Here is a 22,174-nt window from a genome sequence, read left to right as displayed (position 1 = left end):
CCTTCTTGAGGTTTAAATTTTCTGCCTCAGTTTCAGACAACACTGTTTACAGAAGTGTTCTTCCCTGTGTGGAGGCATCCTTATCTGTACAAATGAGCCAAAACTCCCCTTTTTGTACTGAGTTATTGAGTGGGTTCTGACAGTGGCAAGCATGTCCTCATTCCCAACAGCCAAATCAACCTTATGACGGTAAGTGTGGGTTTCTTCCTCATATATTTGTCTGAGCAAGGTAACTCTCAGTGGATCCAGTAAGTCACTCGGTACCTTAACAGAGACTAAAGAATCCACTGTAAGCAGATATTACATCTGTTTGTGTTATGTAAATGAGCTCTGTTATGGCTGATGCTTCAGACACTTTACAATAAACACAACAAATTAAGTTTCTTAATTTCTATAATAACTTTCAGGTTATTTTTTCAAGAAAGGAAGAGAAAGTAGCCATTTCACCACTGTCACTCTAGCCCCATTTTAGAGTGAAAAAATATTTTTAAAGTTTTTAATACAAAATTTTAAAAATGCTTAATTTCAGTTCATGCTTACCTTCACAGGGAGGAATTAGTTTCCTAAATTGGATTCTGAGTATCTGAGAAAATCATCAGCTCGTTAGGACTAAACGAGAGCCTATCTTCTGGACCAAACCAGAGAAGTCACCTTAATTCAGAAGTAAGGTGTTGGTATCATCCTGAACCCAATTGATTATTTAGTCAGTTCAAAGAGGAAGGACAGATTTAATATAGCATATCTGTGGCTAGTTCATCACAGTAACGGGCAAACCAGAGGACATTTTTTTCTACACTGAGCCTCAAAAACACAACCAGTTCCTCTGTCTAGTTTATAAATGCTAGGCTTGACTTGCGCTAAATAAGGTATTTTTTATGTACTACCTTATGTCTACCATGCCACGAGAAATTACCTTGCTTAATTAAATATTCACTTTCTTGTCAGAACAATTCATAAGTGTTTCTAATCTGGTGTCATTCCTTTGGCAGTACTGATCTTGATGCTTTGCTTACAGGCCCTTTTCTCCAAGAGGCCAAACTTATGCCACAGGGTAGTCATTTTCTTTCTCTGGTTAATATGTTCTCACATGTCCTCAGTCCCTCCTTTGTGTGGAAGTGAGACTGTAAATGTGGGCTGTCGCTTCAAACTAACTTTTCTATAAGGCCATGCTATGGAGGATGTATCTTTCTTTGTATGGCTTCCGTAATGCTTAGGGGACAGGTTTGTGTGAGTAGCTGAAGCTGCTGGTGCTGCCTACACCAACCCATCAGGGCAGAGAAGGGCTTGCTGTCTTCAGAATGCCCAGCCTCTGAGGCAGTTGTATCTGTCAGCATTTAGGATTCAGAAATGCGCTTCTACTTTTAAACTCAAGTAAGATGTCAGAGCAGAAATTCCCATTTGTGCCTTTTACTTACATGTGTCTCTTCCTAGAAAAGCGTATTACAGATTGGATATGAAGTACTGTGATAAATTAAAAGCTAGGTAGTGTATGGCTGGTGGTTTTGGTGTTTGTTTAGTCCGTAATTTGTTTAGTCTGTAATTTGTTTAGTCCGTAATTAGTTTAGTCCGTAATTAGTTTAGTTAGTACAATTCACCACGCTCTCTTAGTTTTTAAACTCTGACGTGCAATTTGGGTGTACTAACTGATGCACACTAAAAGTAAAACTGCCTGGCAATATCCATACTTTGTTAGCAAACCCCCAAACATCCTGAGGTTAGGTGGCAGCTTTTAAGGGAATTATTTGATTCATTATGGTGGGTATAAACTGCACTATTTAGACCTGCATAAAAATGTCAGGTTACAAGCAGCAGGAATGTTGCTCAAGTCTATCTTACATAGTAATACACTGTAATTTGTATTGGTCATGCAAAATGCCAATTTGAAATATAGAAGTAGGGTTATTATTGTTAATACATTCTATGTTTTCGAGAGTATGGCCAAAGGTATAAATGAAATACTTGTCTGTGGTTTAAACAATTTAAAACAAACCTAAATTGATACAATTATTACTAAAATTTCCAAAATTTGATAACATTTGCATTCTATGGAATGGCTGTATAAGGAAACAGCTACAAAAAATCGCATAGAGAACTGATTACTAAAGAGACTGTGTGAGACAGCAGCAGCTCAGAGCTGCTGGAACAATAAACTCATGGTGAAGGAATCACACTACAGAATTATAAAACAGGAAAGATAACTGTCCCCTATAGGGAAATTATCTTGCAGTAGCCCCCATTGCCAAGTCTTTCTCTCTTACCTCATCTCTTTTGTTGACTGGGAATGCTTTGCAGCACAATTTTTGTTCAACATTGTCTTGTGGTACTATAGGAAAATCCTCTGCAATGGCTAAGACTTCAAAATGGAATGGTAATAACCATGCTATAGAAGTTTAATGATAAAGTAAAAAATATCCTATGGTATGATTATAGTGACAACTAAAGCTGTCCTTTATCTGTTCAATAGCAGAAGCAGTAATAAACATGATTAATCTTTCCTCCTCATCCCCTCCACGAAGCACAACAAATCTTGCTGATGGAGAAAGTTTTGGTTCCATTTTTTAATGTGAATGAATACATTCTGGTGGTGATAGTCAGAACAGGTAGAGATGGATGGTTATGCATTCTGAATAGATTTGGATTGCTGCAGCTTAGTGAGTTTTCCTCCTGGCCTCCACATCTTGTGATCAATCAAGCACCTTTTAAAAATGCAACACTGGGAAAGCCTGACATGGGCCATATAAACAACTCTGAGTTCTTGGCTCTTTTGTTTTCATATGAAGGTTTTTACCTAGGGTTCATGGAGATGAGATAAATCCCATGACTGGTTTGTGTGCCATCAAATAAAAGTGAACCTTGTAATAAGCACAGTTTGTATTTTTGGTGCTCAGGCATTGTAAATAAATTATGTTCAGAGGTGGCAAGTGTAAACTGGGAATATTCATTCATAAATCCAAAGGCTAGAAACTATGCCATTCAAAACTGCAGGGGCACAAATACATTTTGGATTCTTTGGAGGATGTGCAGTTCTACATTCTTGCTGCCGCTCCACTTTTCAGTAGAGCTGGAACTGTCCCTTCTCTTCCTCTTTGCCCTTGATCTTCCATGTTCCTTCTTGCACTGCAAACTGTCTTTACAGAGTACAGACATCGCGCTCTCTTGTTCTGTATTCATTGCACAAAGGGAAAGAAAGGCTATGCCATCTCAAACCTGTACTGTATTCTAGCTTAAAAAAAAACAAAAAAAAAAACCCAAAACCAACCACACCCCCCCTAAAAAAAAAAAATAAACCCACAACAAAACTCAAATTTGACCTAAACATAAAAACTCACAATTAAAATATGCTATAAACTCATGAGCCCTCATATCAGAAATAAATTATTTCTAAATCTTAAAAAGGAATCTTACTAGAATTAGCTACTCTGCAAGAAGATGTCTAAATCAGTTGTATTAATGAGAATGATAATCTCTTTCAAATCAGCATGGACGTTTCCTGAGACTTGGCAGGACCCTAGTGAAAAGAAACATTTCCAAACTCAGTTTGGGACAGAAGGAATTTAGATGCTCGCTCTGCTTTTTCTCTTCTGAAAGCAGACAAATTATCAAAGGTTTTTGGTGCCAGCAACCCTCAAATCAGGGATGATTGAAAGAAAAAGAATGTAATTTTCTCATCTCCTTTTCTCTGACAAGTTTGCAGCAGTGTGACAGCATGTGTTGCTTTAATTTATCTTTATCAGTTTTGATTTTCTGTGTCTTTCCTTTGGGACAACTGATTGGGGGGGCATAAGGGGGTTTAAGTATTTTTAGCAACAGTTTATTAACTCAGAATGTGACAAAGTTGTGTCATTGTACTGTGAAATTTTGTCTACTGTGGTAAAAACCATCTTATTTCAATGTGGAATGAAGTGCCTGCCTGTTTTCATTTATGATTATTGACATTGAAATAATTACTCAGTTAAGTTCTCAATCGCAGAATCAGTTTTCATTGAATACAGATGGTTCCTTCACTAGTCACACACTGTGTTTTCCCCACCCTTAATATTTAAAATAAAATTTTGCTCTTTTTGGTCTGGTGAGTTTAGTGAAGGGTAGCAGAAGTCCATGCTATCTATCTATCTATCTATCTATCTATCTATCTATCTATCTATCTATCTATCTATCTTTTTTTGGTGAGGGCAGAAAGCAGTTTGTGCTGATTTGTATGAGGCTCTGCAGCATTGGTAGAGTATGTGAGTGACACACAGCTGCATGTTTATCAGAATTGGAAAGCCCATGTCAGTCATCCTCTAGCAGTGTTCTGGCAAGCACTGCTGCTCCAGGCTTGGTATTCTGTATGGACAGTGTTACTCATGCTATAAATGGCAAAATAGTTCAACTCATACACACACACACAAATTCACTTTAAAGAGACAGCTGACATGAGTCATGCTGTAAATGGGATTTGATTGAAAAAACACTACTAACAAAAATTAAATAGGCTACTTCAAAATTATGTTTTTAGGAGGACAAAACTGAATGCTTTGAGCTGTAATGACCAGGATTATCCTTAGCCTTTTTTGTTTCCTCATCCCATAACTCTGGTAGTTCTAGCATGAATTTTGCCTAAAAAAAGACAGATTCATTTTGTTTTGGTGTGGGCACCTTGTGTTAGCTTAATTATGGTAGTTCTAAGAAGTAGCTTTTTTTCCTCTTGTGCCTGAAAAAGAAGAGACAAGATTGAAGAATATATTTCCTGACTGCATATAAGGCTGTGTATTTATGCATCACAGTGGAATAACCTATGAGAGGCTTCAGGTTGCTTTCCTCCCTCCCATCCCTTATTATGATATCACAGTTGGGGGAATATGCTAATGCTGTTCAGGTTATGTGACATGGGAAATGCCATCATGTTTTCAGGCAGCTTTTCGCTGCCCTACATAAAAACACAGAAAACACTGAAAGCAGTTAATACACTTACAGACTTCCAAAAAAAAGTATCCTTCTCAGTTCATGCACATCACAAAATCCAGGAAAATATATTGCAAAAGGACCGTCTCTGGACCCAGGCTTATCGTTTTCTCCCTTCAATAGCATAACTGCTGTTGACTCATATTTTTCTTTACGAGTAGGCTGAAGTTATGACCCATATGTTATTTAAAAATTGCTATACTATTTTCTGGTCTGAGTATCTTTTATGCAAGAAAAGAGGTGACTCTTTTGCTGTTATGATTCTTTTACTTTAGAAGAAGAATACAGCTTTTTCTTTTTCCTGAAGAATTGCAGTAACTTTTATTTAATTAGTGTCATGTCATTTGGGTAAGTTGCCCACAAATCTAAGAAGGATTGGAGATACCCGCTTTGGTAGTTGGCTTATTGCCACCTGTGATCAAACAAATTGCTCTATATTGATTCATTTCAGCTGGCATGGTAAATGAATTCTGGAAGAAGCACAGATATTGCTTGTATCCCAGATTTCTGCAGATGAGGGTAAAAGTTGCTGTTCCCTTCTCTCAAAAACATACTCAGGAAGAGCTTAGTGTTATGTGCCATTACAGTAACATTGATGGGATGCAGGGCCAGACAAGTACAGCTGCTGTCTGTGCTACAGATTAATGTATTTAATTAGACTCTTGAAAGCTTAGCCAATAAAGGCATAAACATGTTAAAAATTGATATTTATTACATTGTAGTTTATACAATGAGATTCACATCAGATTACAACATTAGCTATTAACCTAATTCCTCAAACCAAATTGCAAGCATTTATGATGTCCTTTGAAAAACTTGTTTCTACAGAAACCTTTAGTCCTAGTCCATTGACAAGCCAGCATAAAATTCTACAAATTCTCAGGAAATTATTGTTGTTCTTGTTTGCTGAGGGCAATGCCTTGATGAGCTAGCTGTTCACACTGCCTCTTCCAAAGCCATGTCTTTAGACAGGTGGCACTATAAATCTAATGGAACAATTTTACTATGGTGATGTTGTTTTGCCATAACTTTATTCACCTGAAACATGATCTGATCTGGAATAAAGCAAGTGCTCAAATAGATCAAAATTATTGTCCATTTGGTTCCTTTAGTCACCACACAAGTCCTTCTTAGATGTTGCAGTTTGAGAAGTCGTACTCCTTCTAGTACTGAATGCATGGGCTGAAGTTTCAGTATTCAACCTGGAATGTAACAGTCAAGGGCATGAATGCTTAGAAAGTAGCTAGGAGCTGTTTTCAGCAAAACTCCAGCTAAGCCTCTAAATCTGGTCAGCAGAGCACTTTCAAGTAGAGCTTGGGGTTCTTTGCAAAAGTCTTTCAAAGAAGTCTATGAAAATTTACATCAGTAGTACATTATCAATTCTTTTAGTATATTGATCTAAATTCATATCAACAGTACTAAGTGCTATTCTGTAAGGAATGGTTTCATTAAGGAATTTTGCATTTATTTACTTTTTTCATATATAAAATACAAATGCAACTTGGTTGAATTTACAAGAATGACTGAGTATCTTTCATTAATGTATGACCCAAAATTTTTCTAGAGCACCATAAATGTTCTTCATCATGCAAATAGATGTATGTGTACTTTAGTCGAAATGCATAAATGCTGATTTCAGTCTGACTACTTACCTGCTGAAAGATAAGCATGAAAAACTGAAAAAGACAATCTGATCTTCTACACTCATATAAACAAAGATATACCAGTCCCTCTATGTCAGTGGGTTGTCTGCCACGTTTCTTAAAATATCAACAATTTTATGTTTTGTCAGACCAGCGTAGGCTAGTATTTTACATTACTCTGCTTCCAGTAAGAATCTCCAATTCAGCTTACATGTGAGCCAAACTGCATTAGCTGCTGGGTGGCAGGAACAGCACAAACTGGTGAGAAGGAGAGAGAGAGGGAAATGGGGATTTTACCAAACTAAAAGGCAAGAAGTGTACCCCAGGTCTCAAGAAAAGTAACACTTCTTGTCCCAGTCCTTTTCTGCATAATCATTCAGATAAATAATTTACCTTGAAAGTTGTTGTCCAAATTAGATCCTTGATTGGGTGCAGTTTATTAACATTTTTCCTCTGTAGCTGAAGTCAGATTTCAGTTAGTCCAGAACAGGAGATGTATGATAAATATTTCATAAGTGCTTCAAGACTAGAATCAGGTATTTCAAAATGCCATGGACAGGCAGAGTGTTAACTCCCACTGGCTTCCAGAGAGAGGTGGAAGGAGCAATGGTCTGCCCCAAACTACAGTGGGGAGGCCAGTACACCTCCCATGGTAAGAAGCATGATCTCTCATCCAAAGGTCCTATGAAATATTCCCTAGCCTAAAGGATCTTGTCTTGCCCACTGGCAGAATAGGGAACCTAGAGAATCTTTGCAAATTCCCTTTTTAGCTTGCTAAAGGTTTAAAGCAAGAAGAATAGCAGATTTACAGGTGTGGTTTGGTGCTCAGTTTTTCAGATACACTGAGTTGGAGTGGGTGTATAAAAAAAAATGTATAAATCTTAATATCTTGCTTCTATGTCATTAGGTGCAATTGAAAGCTACTTTTGATGAAAAATTATAGTTGGCAAGACACTCTAAAACATTTAAGGAAAGTTGGTATTATTTCTATGTGACACGTTAAAGAAAGTGCTGTAGGCAGTGCTGAAACATGATTTTACCCAACTTTCTATTCTCAGGGACTTTATTTCCAAAAAATGAGTGTATCGCTCTGTTCTGCTTTCAAATGAGCCTATAGAGAAAAACAAGAGAGTGACAGCTTCTACAGATGAGACCTGCATTAATTGTTTTTCAGGACTACAAGTAGAGGGCCTCTTCAGAAGGTCAGCCAGCGTCCAGACTATCAAAGATGTTCAGAAACTCTACAATCAGGGTAAGCTATCATCGTACCATCACTAGTAATAGCACGAGGGCTTTGTTGATCTTAGTTTTGTTGGTGAAGCAGGAATGCTACCTTTCTTATAATTAATCACAAAAACCTTTGTAACATAGAATAATAAAAGCACTAGTACAGGAACCTGAAAGACAGCAACAGGCACCTAATGCTTACTGAATAGCAAGTCATCAGTTGATGTCAGGCCAGAGCTTACAATATTTGTAGCAGCTAATGAATGATAAGGTAAAAGTCAAAAATGGTCTTTTTTTTCCTCAGAACATTAATATTGCCTCTTTTCACTATACTGTAGTTACAAAGTACAATATCTCTAGCAAGGAAATATAATTTTACCTAACTCATGAAATACAGTGAAGTAATTTTGAAAGTCACTGACTTCCCTATGAAGTCATTTTATGAAATGCCTTTATGAGGAAAATCTCTTACAAAAAGATTAATAAAACTCTATGAAAAATACAAAATAAAACCTCAGGAGTTTAGCAGCAGACAGCCAAGAGTTTTTCTGTTCAAAATGCACAGTTTTTAACAGTGAAACAGTTTTTACACAGTAGTTTAAAGGAAAATTAGAACATAGGATTAAACACCATTTTTTCTTCTTTTCTCCTTTAAGGCAAGTCTGTGAATTTCGATGATTATCAAGATATCCATATTCCTGCTGTTATCCTAAAGACTTTCCTTAGGGAACTTCCTCAGCCATTGCTAACATTTGAGTGTTATGATCATATCATTGGAATAACAAGTAAGTATAAATAAGTTTTAGAAAAATTTATATAGCAAGTTGAAGTGGACCAGGCTAACACATAATCACAGCTGTTTGGTAACCATGACACAATTGTGGGTATATAATATTATCAGTGCTTCACTGCTGCCATGGATGGACAACCTCATAATCTGTGCCAGAGCAAAGTGGTCAGGCTTACAAAGACCCTTTCTGCCTTTTACAAGGTTTAGTAGTTTATCTGTATATCATGCTGTATTACTAAGAATCAGATCAGACTTCTCACTGTGAGGGCTCCATTTTTATGTCATGGCACAGCACTGAGTCAGTCTCAGTTATGCAGATTATGTCAAAGCAGCTTTAGTTTTAGTAGCAGGATTGGCAGAATTGTGGAAACAAAATTTTTTGGAGGAGATTGTTTTTATTTGCAACTATTCCCATGGGATAACATATTGGAGAAGAAAGAATCTAAAGCCAGGAGAAGACATTGATTACCTAAATATCTGGCACCACATAGAATCATAGAATCATAGAATAGTTAGGGTTGGAAAGGACCTCAAGATCACCTAGTTCCAACCCCCCTGCCATGAGCAGGGACAGCTCACACTAAACCATCCCACCCAAGGCTTCATCCAACCTGGCCTTGAACACTGCCAGGGATGGAGCACTCACAACCTCCCTGGGCAACCCATTCCAGTGCCTCACCACCGTAACAGGAAAGAATTTCCTCCTTATATCCAGTCTAAACTTCCCCTGTTTATAAAGCTTCAATTATGTGGCCTTTGTTAGGGACTAGAGTTTATAATGCTGGCAGGGTAACCCCCTAACACATGGGGCTTGAATATCTGAGATCCCAGAGTATCTGGGAGTTAGTACTAGTACTTGCAGACACTGGTATTTTGCCATCCAGGCAATAGACAAGCTAGTAAGAAACTCATAGGGCTCCCAGTCACAACTCACAAGCATGCATTTTCCCCAAACCTGCTTTTTGAGGAAATTGTGTCTAAAGGGAGCATGGCTTCCAAAAGGGTCTGTTAGGGTACCTCTGCTAACCACAGACTGGTGCTGTTCAAAGTGTATGTAATTATCACTTGTAATGACTGTTGTTGTTGGGACAGGGCACTAAAATAATTCAGACTGGGGATAAATCTCAATTGCTACATGTTTGTAAAGTGTGGAAATACAGCAAGTATGCTGTAGCTAGGTATACTGTATTCTAGGAAAATTTCTTATACTGTGCCGAAAAAATAAAAAGATGGAAGAAATTCTTCACTATAAGGGTGGTGAGACACTGGCACAGATTGCCCAGAGTAGCTGTGGCTGCCCCATCCCTAGAAGTGTTCAAGGTCAGGTTGGACAGGGCTTTGAGCAACCTGGTCTAGTGGAAGGTGTCCCTGCCCATGGCAGGGGGTTCAAACTAAATGATTTTTAAGGTCCCTTCCAACCGGAACTGTTCTATGATTGGGCTTTCTTACTATGAAGTGTGATGTCCGCTATCTTTTCTTGATGCTGTAGTGATATCCTGTAAAAGATCTTAAGCTTTAATACAGTGCAGAAGGGAGCTTTGAAGATGTGTGATTGCAGACAGCTGTCATGTGATGATTTGAAAATTCTCATTCTGTCTTCCGGAAGACATGAGAGCAGTGTTGTGCTGCATCTATTACAACTCTTAACCTGCAAATGCAGGAACAGAGTATCTCTGCTTTCCAGTACTTTGAAATCATGGTGAAACCTTTTTCTTTAGTGTCTTCTATGAAACATGTTTTTTAAAGAGTTATTGATGGGACCTGTGAAATAAATTAGCTGAGTGATTGAAAAATTAATAAAATCCTGAAGCTTCTAATTGTGAAATAACTTCTTTGGTCATGAAAGCTGCTAACAAGAGTTCCTTTAGCCAGTATGCTAAACTTCCTGTGTTATTTACTCTGCAGAAGGCTGAAAAAAATAATATTTGGCTCAGATTATTGTGGTTTATGGGAACTAGTAGCTTTGCAGTAGGAAAAATGTCAACACGGCTCACCATAGTATAGCTTCATGTATTTAACTCAGAGCATAAGGGAACGTTTAACATGCTGGAAGTTTGTGAATGCACACATTCTTATGCATGCCTCTAGCTGTGTCAGGGAGAAAGAAATGCAACAAATATAGAAAAACCATCAGAACAGATGGGCTGGTTAGGTCAGGGATGATCAGACCTTTTTCCAAATCTGTGTTAAACTTTCAGTACTAAAATAATTACAATATTGTTCAGAAAAAAAAAAAAAAAGAAAAAGAAAAAATACATTTGGTACAGCATTTGAAATATAGTCAAGAGTTAGTATAATGCTCGCCCAGACTGTCTACATGGTGCAAAGAGTTTGGGGTTCAGTTCTGGTTTTGCCCTCCTGTAGAAATGGGTTAATGAAAGTGTTTAGGTTCATCTCTAGAAAATTCTTACCCACTCAAGTGACTTTCTAATAAATGTTTGCCAAGACAGAAAAGTTTCCTTCAGAATCATAAAAATGTTTTTAAAGTTAGTCCTGCCCAAAACACTCTTCTGGCACTTTACTATGTCTCAGCAAGAATAAAATCAAAGCATAAAAAGCAGATGTCTGGATTCAGTGTGTAGAGAGATAATAGGATTCAAATCAAGACCTTTGAAAGTCCTCTGTAGCAAATAAATTATTTTGGCTGTTTCACTGAATCAGTACTCTGGAAGTTAGTCTTAGCCAGATATATGATAATACAAAATAAGATAGGGATATTCAAAGGGATAACTCTAACTGCTACTGTGGTTGTGGATGTCAGTAGAGCTGAATTTTGTGGTAAATTTTACAGACAGCTATCTAAAGTAATTCCAACAGATACACACAAGGTATTATTTCTGGTAATATTTTGATGTTTTGGAGTTAAGCCTGAACTGACTTTGACGTTGCAGGTGTGGAGAGCAGTTTACGAGTCACCAGATGTAAACAAATCATTCAAGGACTTCCTGAGCACAATTACATTGTTCTGAAGTATCTGATATGCTTCCTTCATCTGGTGAGTGTAAGCAACATTTCCAAAATAGCACTGGTCTTTCATTTCCAAATCTGTTCTTGTTAATGCAACATGTGACATCTCCACAGGAAATAAAACTGAGTAGTGCAGAAAGGATGGTGAGGTCGTTGTGCCATACTTGCCAATGGAATGAACTCCAGATGCAGAGCCCTCCAGTTCTAGTAAAAGTTAGTGCTAAACAATGATCTGGCCATCCCTTCCCCATGAAATTCTTTGCATGTAATGAAAACTACTGGGTAAATTTTAGTAGAACTCTGCCTGCACTGAAATATTTAAAGTTCTGTCCTCTCCACTCCACAAACGTATGTTTTTTTGATTTAGGTTTGGGTTTTTTCCTTATTTTGGAGGAAAAAAAAAGTCTGAAAAAATGGTTGTGTAATTTTTGATGCCAGAGAAAAAAAATTGCTGAAATCACCTTTTTCTCCAAAGTACAAATCTTGGGCAATTAAAACAACAAATAAATTAGTGTCATTTTAGAAAATGACAAAAATATTCATGAGCTTTAGAGCAACAGTCAGCAAAATATTTTATATTAAACCTTAAAAATAACATTTTGCTATCTAACCTATCCTTTCATTCTGTAATTTAATACAATGTTAAATGAAAAACTTCAAACATGCCATTTTGCAAGGATTTTTGGTATGATTCAGGTTAATAAAATTATATATCTTCTGTCCTACATTTTGATTTGTTAATTTTTATCCCAGTTTCTGGAATCCCTGCAAGTGTAAGGGTTTGGGGAAAACTCATTACAAACAGTTCTACAATTAGCTTAGTGACATCCTTTTGTTGCCAGTTTATGTGCAGGAAAAGATAGTAATTTCCCTTCCTTCTGCCTTATCCAATGCATTGCCTCCTCTAGATTGCATTTTCCAAATTCAGATGCCTAAAATTGAGGAACATGGTGTAGCTGACACCTAAATAAAGTGATCTAGCCTTCAGAAGTCCTAATCACCCACCAAAGCAATGTATGCGGAATGACGCTGATTTTCACCAGTGAAGAAATTAGCCCTCAGTAACTGTTCTTGGGCTACAATCATGTTTTCCATATTCTAGTCAATAGCATATTTCAGAAGCAAATACATTTAATCCCTTTTTCTAGCAAAATACTAGAGAATAGCAAGATTAAAGGAAACACATTGATACACCCTAACTCAGACAGCACTTGCAAGGTTCCAGTAGTACCCACATGTTCATTTACTGTTGCTTAGCAGAACTCTAATGCTATTAAGGAAACACTCATGTCATTTGCTATTATTTTAGCAACTGTATCTGTCCTCAGTGTTATGAATTGTGTAAGTGACTTTATTCCAATAATAGATGCACCATCTCAATGCACTTCTTAAGAGCTGAGCACTTGAGGTGTTAATGAGGTGTGCAAAAGCACTACATAGTGTTTTCTGTCATTGGGCGACAGAACATAGCATTATTTTTGAGTATGCCTTGTTAGGTAAAGCACAGCATCAAGTTGATACTAGTGCTCAGATCTGCAATTTTTGCTGATCCATGGCTTTTCATCCTTAACATCTCAGGGAATATTTGCATTTGGAAAGGTCAAGGGAACGTGAAACAATCTAGGAGCTAGAGACTTCTATTCATTGCAGATTGCTGTGCTGCACAAGCTGCCACAATTCAAACGTTAACAGACCACTCTACCAATAATCCTAGTTTTTACCTGCAAGCTTCAACCTTCTTACGTATAAGAGGCAATTTAATTCTTCCATGAGCTCAGCCTTGAGTAGTGCAAGAGGTACTTGTGGTAATTTCATGAAGTGGGATGAATTGTAATCACTAGACGCAGGTTTTGAACACTCCAAGTTTGATACAGGCTTTTGGGAGACAGGGGGAAAAAAATCCCTATTTTGTCTGGAGTCTCAACCCCCTTACTTAATGAAACAGCTCCTTTTAGTCCAAGGAACTTGGAGCTGGAGTAGTGCTAGAGACAGTGCTACTGATACAGAAGTAACAGGCTTGAATTTCAGAAATAGGTCGAAATCCTTCAACCTTAGATTAGCAGTGATTTTGCCAGCTGTTAGCCCAGAGCACTGTGAAAGGTGTAAGCTGCCCATCTCCACCTTGCAGCGTATCTGATCGCTAGAGAGGGATTTGCAGTGGACTTTCGGACCTGCAGTGGACTGGGGTCCTTAGGCAGAATTGGGCAACCAGTAGCAAGAGGGAAAAAAAACGCCATTTTCACAGATCAGTCCCTGAATTATATCTGTACAAAAAAGTCAGTGCTTGCTAAGCCAATTTCTCAAAAGATGGGTGTGTAAACAAGTGTTTGGGTTCCACAAGCCCTGTGTTCACATGAAGTGAAGTGGATTTATGAATGCACATGCAAACTTTAAGGGCTCAAAGAAGCCTTCTTGCAAATGATTTGGCAAAGCAGTCAGAGAGCTACAGTTATCCAGTTCTGAAACCATTTAGTAGAAAACTGGAATTGTACTTTCCACAACACTCCAAGGCTAAATAATCAGGAATGTTTGTAGAGACAATAATATAATTTAGATTGTGGTTTTATAGCCGTGTCTTTGGTTTTGGTACCAGCTGATACAGCCCCCTCTCTGCAATTACACACTTTCCCTCCCTGCTGCTTATTTCTGTCCCTGCAGTCATGCCTGATGTAGGGGAAGGGAGGCTGAGTTGGCTGAAAGAACCACTGCAAAACCGTGCCAAATTCAAAATGTCAGACTTGGACCAACTAGAAGAAATAGACGGGGTTTGGGGACTCACGAGCTGTGCTTCAGATCTGTAACTGAAGCAGCAAAGTTAAAGCCAAATGCACACTGGGAAAAAAAAAAAATCTCTGAATTACTGTTTTGTCTCGATTGCTTGTCCAATTGAAAAGTATAATCAAGCACCAGCAAAGCTTGGGGGTGACTGGAGATGACAGGGCATGTTGGGAAGGGTTAGGTGACTAAGCGTCATGGAGCAGACACAAGCAGTTTGCACATCTGCAAGGTAGCTGAGAGTGAGGGATAGAAACTTATATTTCCGGTCAGTTTGTGGGGGTGTTTTAATATCTCGTAATTTTCTCTTGAAAATGTTTTGTGGAGTTCCTTTCTGCATTGAGACTGAGAGACAAAGAGATGGTGATGTCCTTACCATTTTTAAAGTGTGATAGTAGTCGGCTGTTCCTACCCTCTGCATTTCACTGTTTAAGTTCGTTAGGTAGTATAGTGGCTGTCTGATAGTATAGTGGCTGTCTCCTGCGGTATCCATGAGAGTGCAGGGATGCAAATTCGTGGAATCCAAAATCATTGCAATTTTTCTAGGATGAACTTGGTATTTATTTTGGGATAGTGAAGATGTATATTTTGCATTTGTTGATGTGGCAACACGTGTTTATTCCCAGTGATGAGTTTTACAATGTACAAGTATTATTTTTCTAGAGGACTGTCTTTCAATATAGGCTGTCATTAGTTACGTTTTTTTCTATACATGTTCCAATGAAGGGGGAAAGCCAACAAAGTGGAGCTGTGTAGTTCTGTGTTGTAATATTTTTTGGTCATGTTCAGATGATCCCTTTAAAGATATGATCTAGGTCCATCGAGAATTTTCTTTTATTAGCTTGTCAAATTGACAGATCAAGTATATTTTCAACTGAAACTGAGAGAACAGTTACTAACTTTGTGAGTGAATCAAAGGAGTCAAGGGGATTAGTCCAAATGCTAAATGCCATTTGTATCTCTTGGGTAGAATGTAGCTTTGGGATGCAGATATTTAGAGGGCTAGCCCATAAAGAGGTTGGCTGACTGCATGCTGCCTTTACATGGTCTAGTTTTGGAAGAAAAAATCAGCTGCTCGTCATGGTGTTGTAGATGAAGTAGATGTGTTCGTGTCATTCAAGAAAGAAATCTGATGTTGGAGTAGTGAGGGGGGTGAGATGATGTGTAGCTCAATCCCCTCAGGGAGGGATAAAGCCATTACCACTGTTGTGACAAGGCTTTCCTGCTTGCAGCTCTTGGCAAGCCAGCAAAGATTATTGTGGAGAGAGTTGGAACCAGTTACGCACTTTTTCTTGCATCTGCTGAGGAAGGCATTGCTGTGCATTTTGGAGTGAAGCAAGGTGCCTGTGTCTCTCTTGAATTCCTAAGTGTCAACCTCATTCATGACTCACAGATAAGGTTTAGTGTAGCTCTGCCTCAGATGCTGGGGAATGAAACCTGTGTTACCAAGCAGAGGGCAGCTGGAGTTTATGCATATGCTAAGAAGTGTTCATATGATCATAAAGTTTTTAGAGATTTTCCTCTAGTGTCCTCAGGCTTTTCATAGTACTACAGAACTGCTTTTTCAGGAGGCACTCAGAAGAATTTTTGCTTTCCTATTCCACTTGACATTGCAGCTGAAAGAATACATGAGAGATTTTGCTCAATAATTCCCTGTTCTAAGATGACAGCTTCAGAGTAACAGTTTGTGACTGCATGGTCTTCCGTGAAAGATTACTAATCAACAACTGCAGGCATCAGCCTGAGAAGAACTGAATTACCTCGGTCAGGAAGAATCAAGTGCACCTCTGGTTTGCTGGCTCCTTACAATAGCAGAGAACTTGTCAGACAGGACACCCAGGCCATATGTGGTTTAGGATACCAGTCATGCAGTGCAGGAGAGCAAAACACATGCAGATTCCCTGCCAAGCTCACACAGAGAAAAAAATCATATCTACTGCTACCCAATTCTGAGCTCACATTCACAGATAGAAGTAGAAAACATCATCCAGGCACAGAACAGGTTTAAGTGCTGTGTATTTTACCTATAGCTCATTATCACCTCCATTGCTTCAGAGGAATTGGGTGGATGTTGAGGTGCTTGGAAGTGAAGTCATGCATCCATAGGAGAAAAAAAAAACAACCTTCTAAACCCTTGCAAACAGCTCCAGAATTCCTCAAGGCTTATTCTGTAGGGGACTTAGTACTGAAGGAGATGGGGTAGCTGTTTATGCTGTCCTTCCCTGCCCCTCAGCAGATAACAATAGATTCCATATAGAAGGATTGGAAGCAATTTTCCTAGCATAAGGAAACAGTTCAGCCTTTTTGCTTGGCTTATTGACACTTTATGTTGTACTTGAGGAACACAGACTCCAGTAGCCCCATAGCTCAAAGCTACATAGTCCTGAGGCTGTTAAGAAGCCAGCGATATATTGTGACCAGGGTCTACTCCCATCATTGGTTCATTATCAGTTCAGGATGGTGTCTTGTCTCTCACTCTCTGGGGCACGTGTCTGCATACACCTGTTCATGTTTATATTTTCCCAGGTTTCACAGGAGAGCATATATAACAGAATGACAGCATCCAGCCTGGCCTGTGTCTTTGGTTTGAATTTGATCTGGCCATCGAAAGGAACAGCCTCTCTGAGTGCTCTGGTACCTCTGAATCTCTTCACTGAGCTACTGATAGATTTCTACATGAACATATTCAACTCCCGAACAGTGCCTGGTGAGATGTTACCTTAATGGTTCCAGAAATGAAAATGGAGGATGTGACTGCATGAAGGAAAGGTCTCCATGCCTCAGCTGGTGGGAACTGTATATTCAGGGTTCTCGCCTGTGAAGAAAACTTTACAGAGTAAAGTATACAGAGTAAAGTTTCTATAACTTTCCAAATACCAAAGATATTGGGAGAAGCACACTGCCCCATATATTCTTATTACATATGGGAGAATATGCACGTGAGCATTCAAAGCCCAACAGGTCAAATTAAAATTGAGCAGCTTACGAAAACTGGTATATTAAAAAAAGTCATGACACTGTGCCAGTCTTTCATTTCTTTGGGGGTCTGGAGACCTCACTATGTGGCATCATTTTCTGCATGGGCAGAGCTAAGTTCTGGATCACTCCTGAATGTACAGCTTTCTTAATTTTTTTTTTTTTTTATTTTAATTTTGTCATTTGAATACAAGTTTCTTAGAAATTTTACTATTAATAAAGATGGAATCAATTTTTAAGATACTAAAATTTCTAAACCATTTTTTTTATTTATTTCAGTGTCTTGTTTTACAGAAAAGGTTGTGGGCAGTTGTGGCACATCAGGTTGCAATTAGCTTGGAGAATAAAGTGTTTCCTGGGTAATTTGAGTTGTGCAGACAGCTAACTAATTATGCTTGCAAATGTCTAATATATGCAGTTAATCACTGTAGCTGCACATGCAAAGTGTCTGGAAGTGTTTTTTCTTCTTATAAATTCTAATGAGGAACAATAACCTTATGTTTTTTTTCTCTAAATACTTGGAATTTTCCTGAGTGGAGTTATACCAGTGAGTGAATAATACAGAATATAGACTAACTTTGAGAAGAGTACCCCTAGTGTTTGGGCTGCATGCTTTTGCAGTTTGAGTTGATAGAAATTTGCTCTTCAAATCAGTTTCTTTAGAAAGTAATACGAGCAACAACCTGGATAGCGTACCTAATATCATTTTTATACATTGAAAGTCTGTTATAAGTCCCAATGTGAATAATTAACCAGTGTAAAAGGAAACTGTTTGGTGTTTTCTTTCTAGCTATTCTATTAGTATTGCTTGTATTTGATGTATCCTAACACACTGCTATGTCATTTTTAACACTGATTGGTAATGGGGTGGGTGGTGTAACAAAGTTATCATAGTGGCCTGCAAAGAAAAAGAAAATTGACCAGTGGTAAAAAAGGCAAATAGTATTTTCCCTAATGCTCTGTACAATGCTAACAAAACAGAGTGACTATTTAGACTTCAGTAAAAGTAATAGTGTCAGGAGATCAATTTAGGCATTCCCTCCTCTGCAAACACAGAGATGCTTTTTATCCTGTAGGTTCTAGCTAGTTGAGGGTGTGTACTTCTGGCTTTCCTCTTAGCAGTTACGAATTGCCTGCCTGTGTAAAAGGTGCAACAAAACCTTATTGCAGAGGGTAAAGAGGATTTGTTCTCATCAGCAATTTCAGGAAATAACCAAGTATTCAGAAGGCTGGATGTGCCAGGCCTTCATTTGCCCAGTAGGTGTCATCTATAGCATTAGGCAATGATTAGCATTTAAAAAATAGAGGCTTTAGCACAAGATGTACAAGACCAACTTCTCATGTCACAGTTGTGTTTTTTTTCCCTAGCTCCTCATGTGTCTTAAAAACAACTTTTTGGCCTTTGAACATCTGTAAGTAATAACGACCTATAACTCCCATTTAAACATACAATCTTGTGTAATACAAGCAGAATAATTAGCAAGTATTCATAATTGTTGCTTTTCAGCAAAATGAGATTCCCAAGACTAAAACTGTCATAGCTTTCTACTGCAGCTTATCAGTTTTACATCTGAACTATCATCAGTGATAGCATTCTAGCCTTGTATTAGGAAAAACAAACAATTCTCTTAGCACTGCTTAGTGAGTTAGCAGCATGGTTCTGTGCATCAGCACTCTGTACTTATAGGGGAGGAATTTGACCTCTGGGAATTAACAAAACCTGACTATTTTGCCACTCTCTGACCTTGGTAAAAATACCAAGGTTTTGCTGTCTGTAAAAAGAAAGAACACCTGGCATTAGAAAAGTGCTTTGGGATTGGTAAATCCTATAAAATGGTTGTTTTCCATCTCACCTATGTCTTTTTCCAAAAATCCAGCAACAACAAATGGCATTTAATCTTCAGGCTACACTCGTAACGGGAATGTGAGTCCTAGATAGTTTTAGCTCAGTAACGTACCAGAGTCCTGTAGAGTGAAATCCTGAGTTCATGGAAGTCAGCTTTGCTCAGTAAGTTCCCTGAGCCTCGAGACAGGTCACCCTCGTAGATTTAGTTTTCCAACTCAGCCTAGGTTGTGAGAGGGAGGGAATTTGACAGCAGCAGTCATGCTGGTGAAGCAAGCCCTAGGGGCACAGCTGCCTCTGAACCCTTTACTTTTACAAGTAAAAAGTTCAAGCAGTGAGCATCCCTTCAGCTAATTTGCCTGCCTGTAGACACACAAGATGATAGTTAAAGCCAAACTCACTCTTTCAGTATTGGTCATATGCCAAACTGCAAGTCTTCCTTTTAGTCCTTTGTAAACCACCATTTTCCAGCAGTTTATAGCTCCTTTCATTTAGTGAATGAAGAACAAAATGGCGTTTTCTCATCTCAGGGTACTTTCTTCTTTTAGAGAACAGATAACATCTGTTATCCATCAGTGTGGGTGATCTGATGCTGTTTAAGAAACTTAGAAGCTCTGGTTATGATCGCTATCAGCACTGGTGAGGGCAGAGCAAGGCAGAGGGACTGGGAGCTCCTGCTCCCCTTTACCTTCCCACCTTCCCAGCAGGCAGTCTGAGACAGAAATAAGGAAGGTACTCGCTTCTACTCCCTCTTTTCCTTTCAATCCTGCCTGTCATGGGATGGGACTTTTCCAAATCAAAGGCACCTGGGTAGCAAAACCTTCCTTGTGATGAAACCTCAGCTCTGTTTCCCCTACCCCAAAGGAACTGGTGAAATCCGGACCTCCGTCCTGAGTGCCAGATTTAACTATGACATTAAATCAGCTCTCATGAATTATTCAAAAGGGTTTGGAGTTAAATTCGTGTTAGAGAAATGTATGTTTCAAATTTCCTGACTCTAAGAGGAGTCCTGGAGGTGTCCCCTGCAGTTACTTTGATAACAGTTTCTCTTTACAAATGATAATTGCACAATTCCAGCTTTTGTACAGTGTGGCCTTGTGAACTCTGTTCTCCTATCAAAGAACAATTTTCAGATCATTTCCATAGCAAAAAGAAAGTGATTATGGAGATAATCTGTTGGAAACACACATGCTGGATTTCAGTTTAAAACAATAAAATGCAGTCATGGAATGAGAAATCAAGTGTTACCTAGCTGACAATATACAGAGAATAAATTGCCTAACCGTTTTAGTTTACTGAGCTGTTAGGAGCTGAAAATTGGTCCCAAGATTAGTCTGATTATCAGGATGCCTCCAGCAACAAGCATTGAAGGGGGAAGGGAATACTTTTCTACCCTGAATCTATGAAGAAATGTAAGAAGATTGAAAACTGTCATTAACCGAGGGGGGTCTTTACAGTTCTTACAAAAAACTTCCATCAATGAATATCACTTACATATGTGTAGATGATCTGTCTGTGTGAGCTGCACTCCTCAGGCAGCACCCCTTCCAGAATCTCTCAGAGCCTTATCAACTTTAATATATTCATCGGCTCGTGAGGAGACTAATAATAGAAAGGGCCTAGAGAGTTTATTCACATGTTCAATGTATATTTAGGTTACAAGTTGAACTTTTAACGGGATTGATAACACAGTCACCCTTCCTCCCCCTCCTTCATTTCCTGCGTAGTTTGTCTTCGCAACCCTGGACAGGTTTGGAAACATTCCCACTTTTCCAGCAGCCATGGGGTTGTTGGGGAAGAAAGTCAGAGGGAGTTACTGCAAGCACCTGTGATTTGTGAGGTGAGAATCTCATGTTCAGTTGAAGCTCTACTGGCCAGTCACATTCTTGCTGACACTCTTATTAATTTCTAATGTGTTTTTACCTACAAAGAGAAGTCAGAAGCAAACATACCCTGCATTTAAGTAAGCACATCCTCACTGAAGCCAAAAAATGGTATGGCTGTGAAAAGTATGTAAATGTGATATATGTGGTTGGTGTGTGAAAGGTGTTCTGCCTTTCCAAGTGGAGTAATACTCATTTTCACCACTTTTTCTCTTTATCCATGCATATGCTGGAAAGCTATTTCAGTGTATTGCACCTGATGTAGTAAAGGATTCCAGTGTCCTCCAGCATCATCAGAGAGCGGTGGAGATTGTAATGTGGTACTACAAATGCTGTCTTCTTTCTTGCAAACTGGAAAGCTTGCCTTAACTGATGGGATTTCTTTGGGGATATGTTGGGGATTTGGATAGTGAACTGGACTGGACACTAGGAAGGAAACTTTCAAACACCACCAGGAAAGAACCTCTTTGCCACAGTGGGCCTGTTAGCACCTAAAAACCATTACCCAGCATTATCACTCTTGAGTGAGAAGAATCTTGGTTTGCCTCTCTGCTGGTGATACACAAAGACATGATGGTTCACATGTTCTCCTGTTTCTTCCTAGCTGGGGTCTGCTGCCTGTTCTTCTCCAAAGCACAGCTTGGTCTACTATCTGCTTTATTTTCTTTTGCTTTGATCCTCAGAAACTTACTCAGTTAAGCTACTGCTCGTCTTCCTCAAGCCTTACTTACATGAAATCGGGATGTCTGTGCTTTTTTGAGTTCTTTCTCTATTACATGGATTGTGTTCCCCAATACCGAATTGTACTCTCAAAGTATTTTTGCACTTCAACCTTTAATTGCCCACAAAAGCAGTTTACAGCCTCTTAATCTTCTGTGATGAAAATTATCCCCTTAATTAACGGGACAATAAAAAGCAACTGTAAAATGCATCAAACTGCATCATCTTTGCTGTCTTAACTGGATTTCTGCAGCAGACATAGAAGAGTCTTTGGATGGTTGGATTTTTGACACTTCACCCATGAATCTCTTGACCCAAAGGTCTGCAAATAGTAAGGGCTGTAGTGATGTACTTAGCTTTTCTGCTTCATAAGTTTCCAAAGAAACGTGTTCTCCCCTTGCTTCAC

General features: G+C 38.7%; 1 protein-coding gene across 2 annotated transcripts in view; it reads left to right on the top strand.

The window, feature by feature from the left end:
- Nucleotides 1-21,945, top strand: part of ARHGAP8 (Rho GTPase activating protein 8) — a 77,437-nt gene extending 55,492 nt beyond the window's left edge. For both annotated transcript variants that reach the window (XM_065672915.1, XM_065672923.1), the window contains exons 10-13: nt 7,762-7,839; nt 8,471-8,599; nt 11,496-11,599; nt 16,873-21,945. In XM_065672915.1, coding sequence (XP_065528987.1) covers nt 7,762-7,839; nt 8,471-8,599; nt 11,496-11,599; nt 16,873-17,070 — 509 coding nt within the window. In that variant the 3' untranslated portion in view covers nt 17,071-21,945. The remainder of the gene's footprint in view (nt 1-7,761; nt 7,840-8,470; nt 8,600-11,495; nt 11,600-16,872) is intronic.
- Nucleotides 21,946-22,174: the final 229 nt, after the last annotated feature.

The sequence above is a fragment of the Lathamus discolor genome, chromosome 1, assembly GCF_037157495.1.
Source record: "Lathamus discolor isolate bLatDis1 chromosome 1, bLatDis1.hap1, whole genome shotgun sequence".
In the NCBI taxonomy this organism is placed as follows: Eukaryota; Metazoa; Chordata; class Aves; order Psittaciformes; family Psittacidae; genus Lathamus; species Lathamus discolor.
The sequence above is the reverse complement of the archived record's forward strand: the minus strand, read 5'-3'. Positions and strand labels throughout refer to the sequence as shown.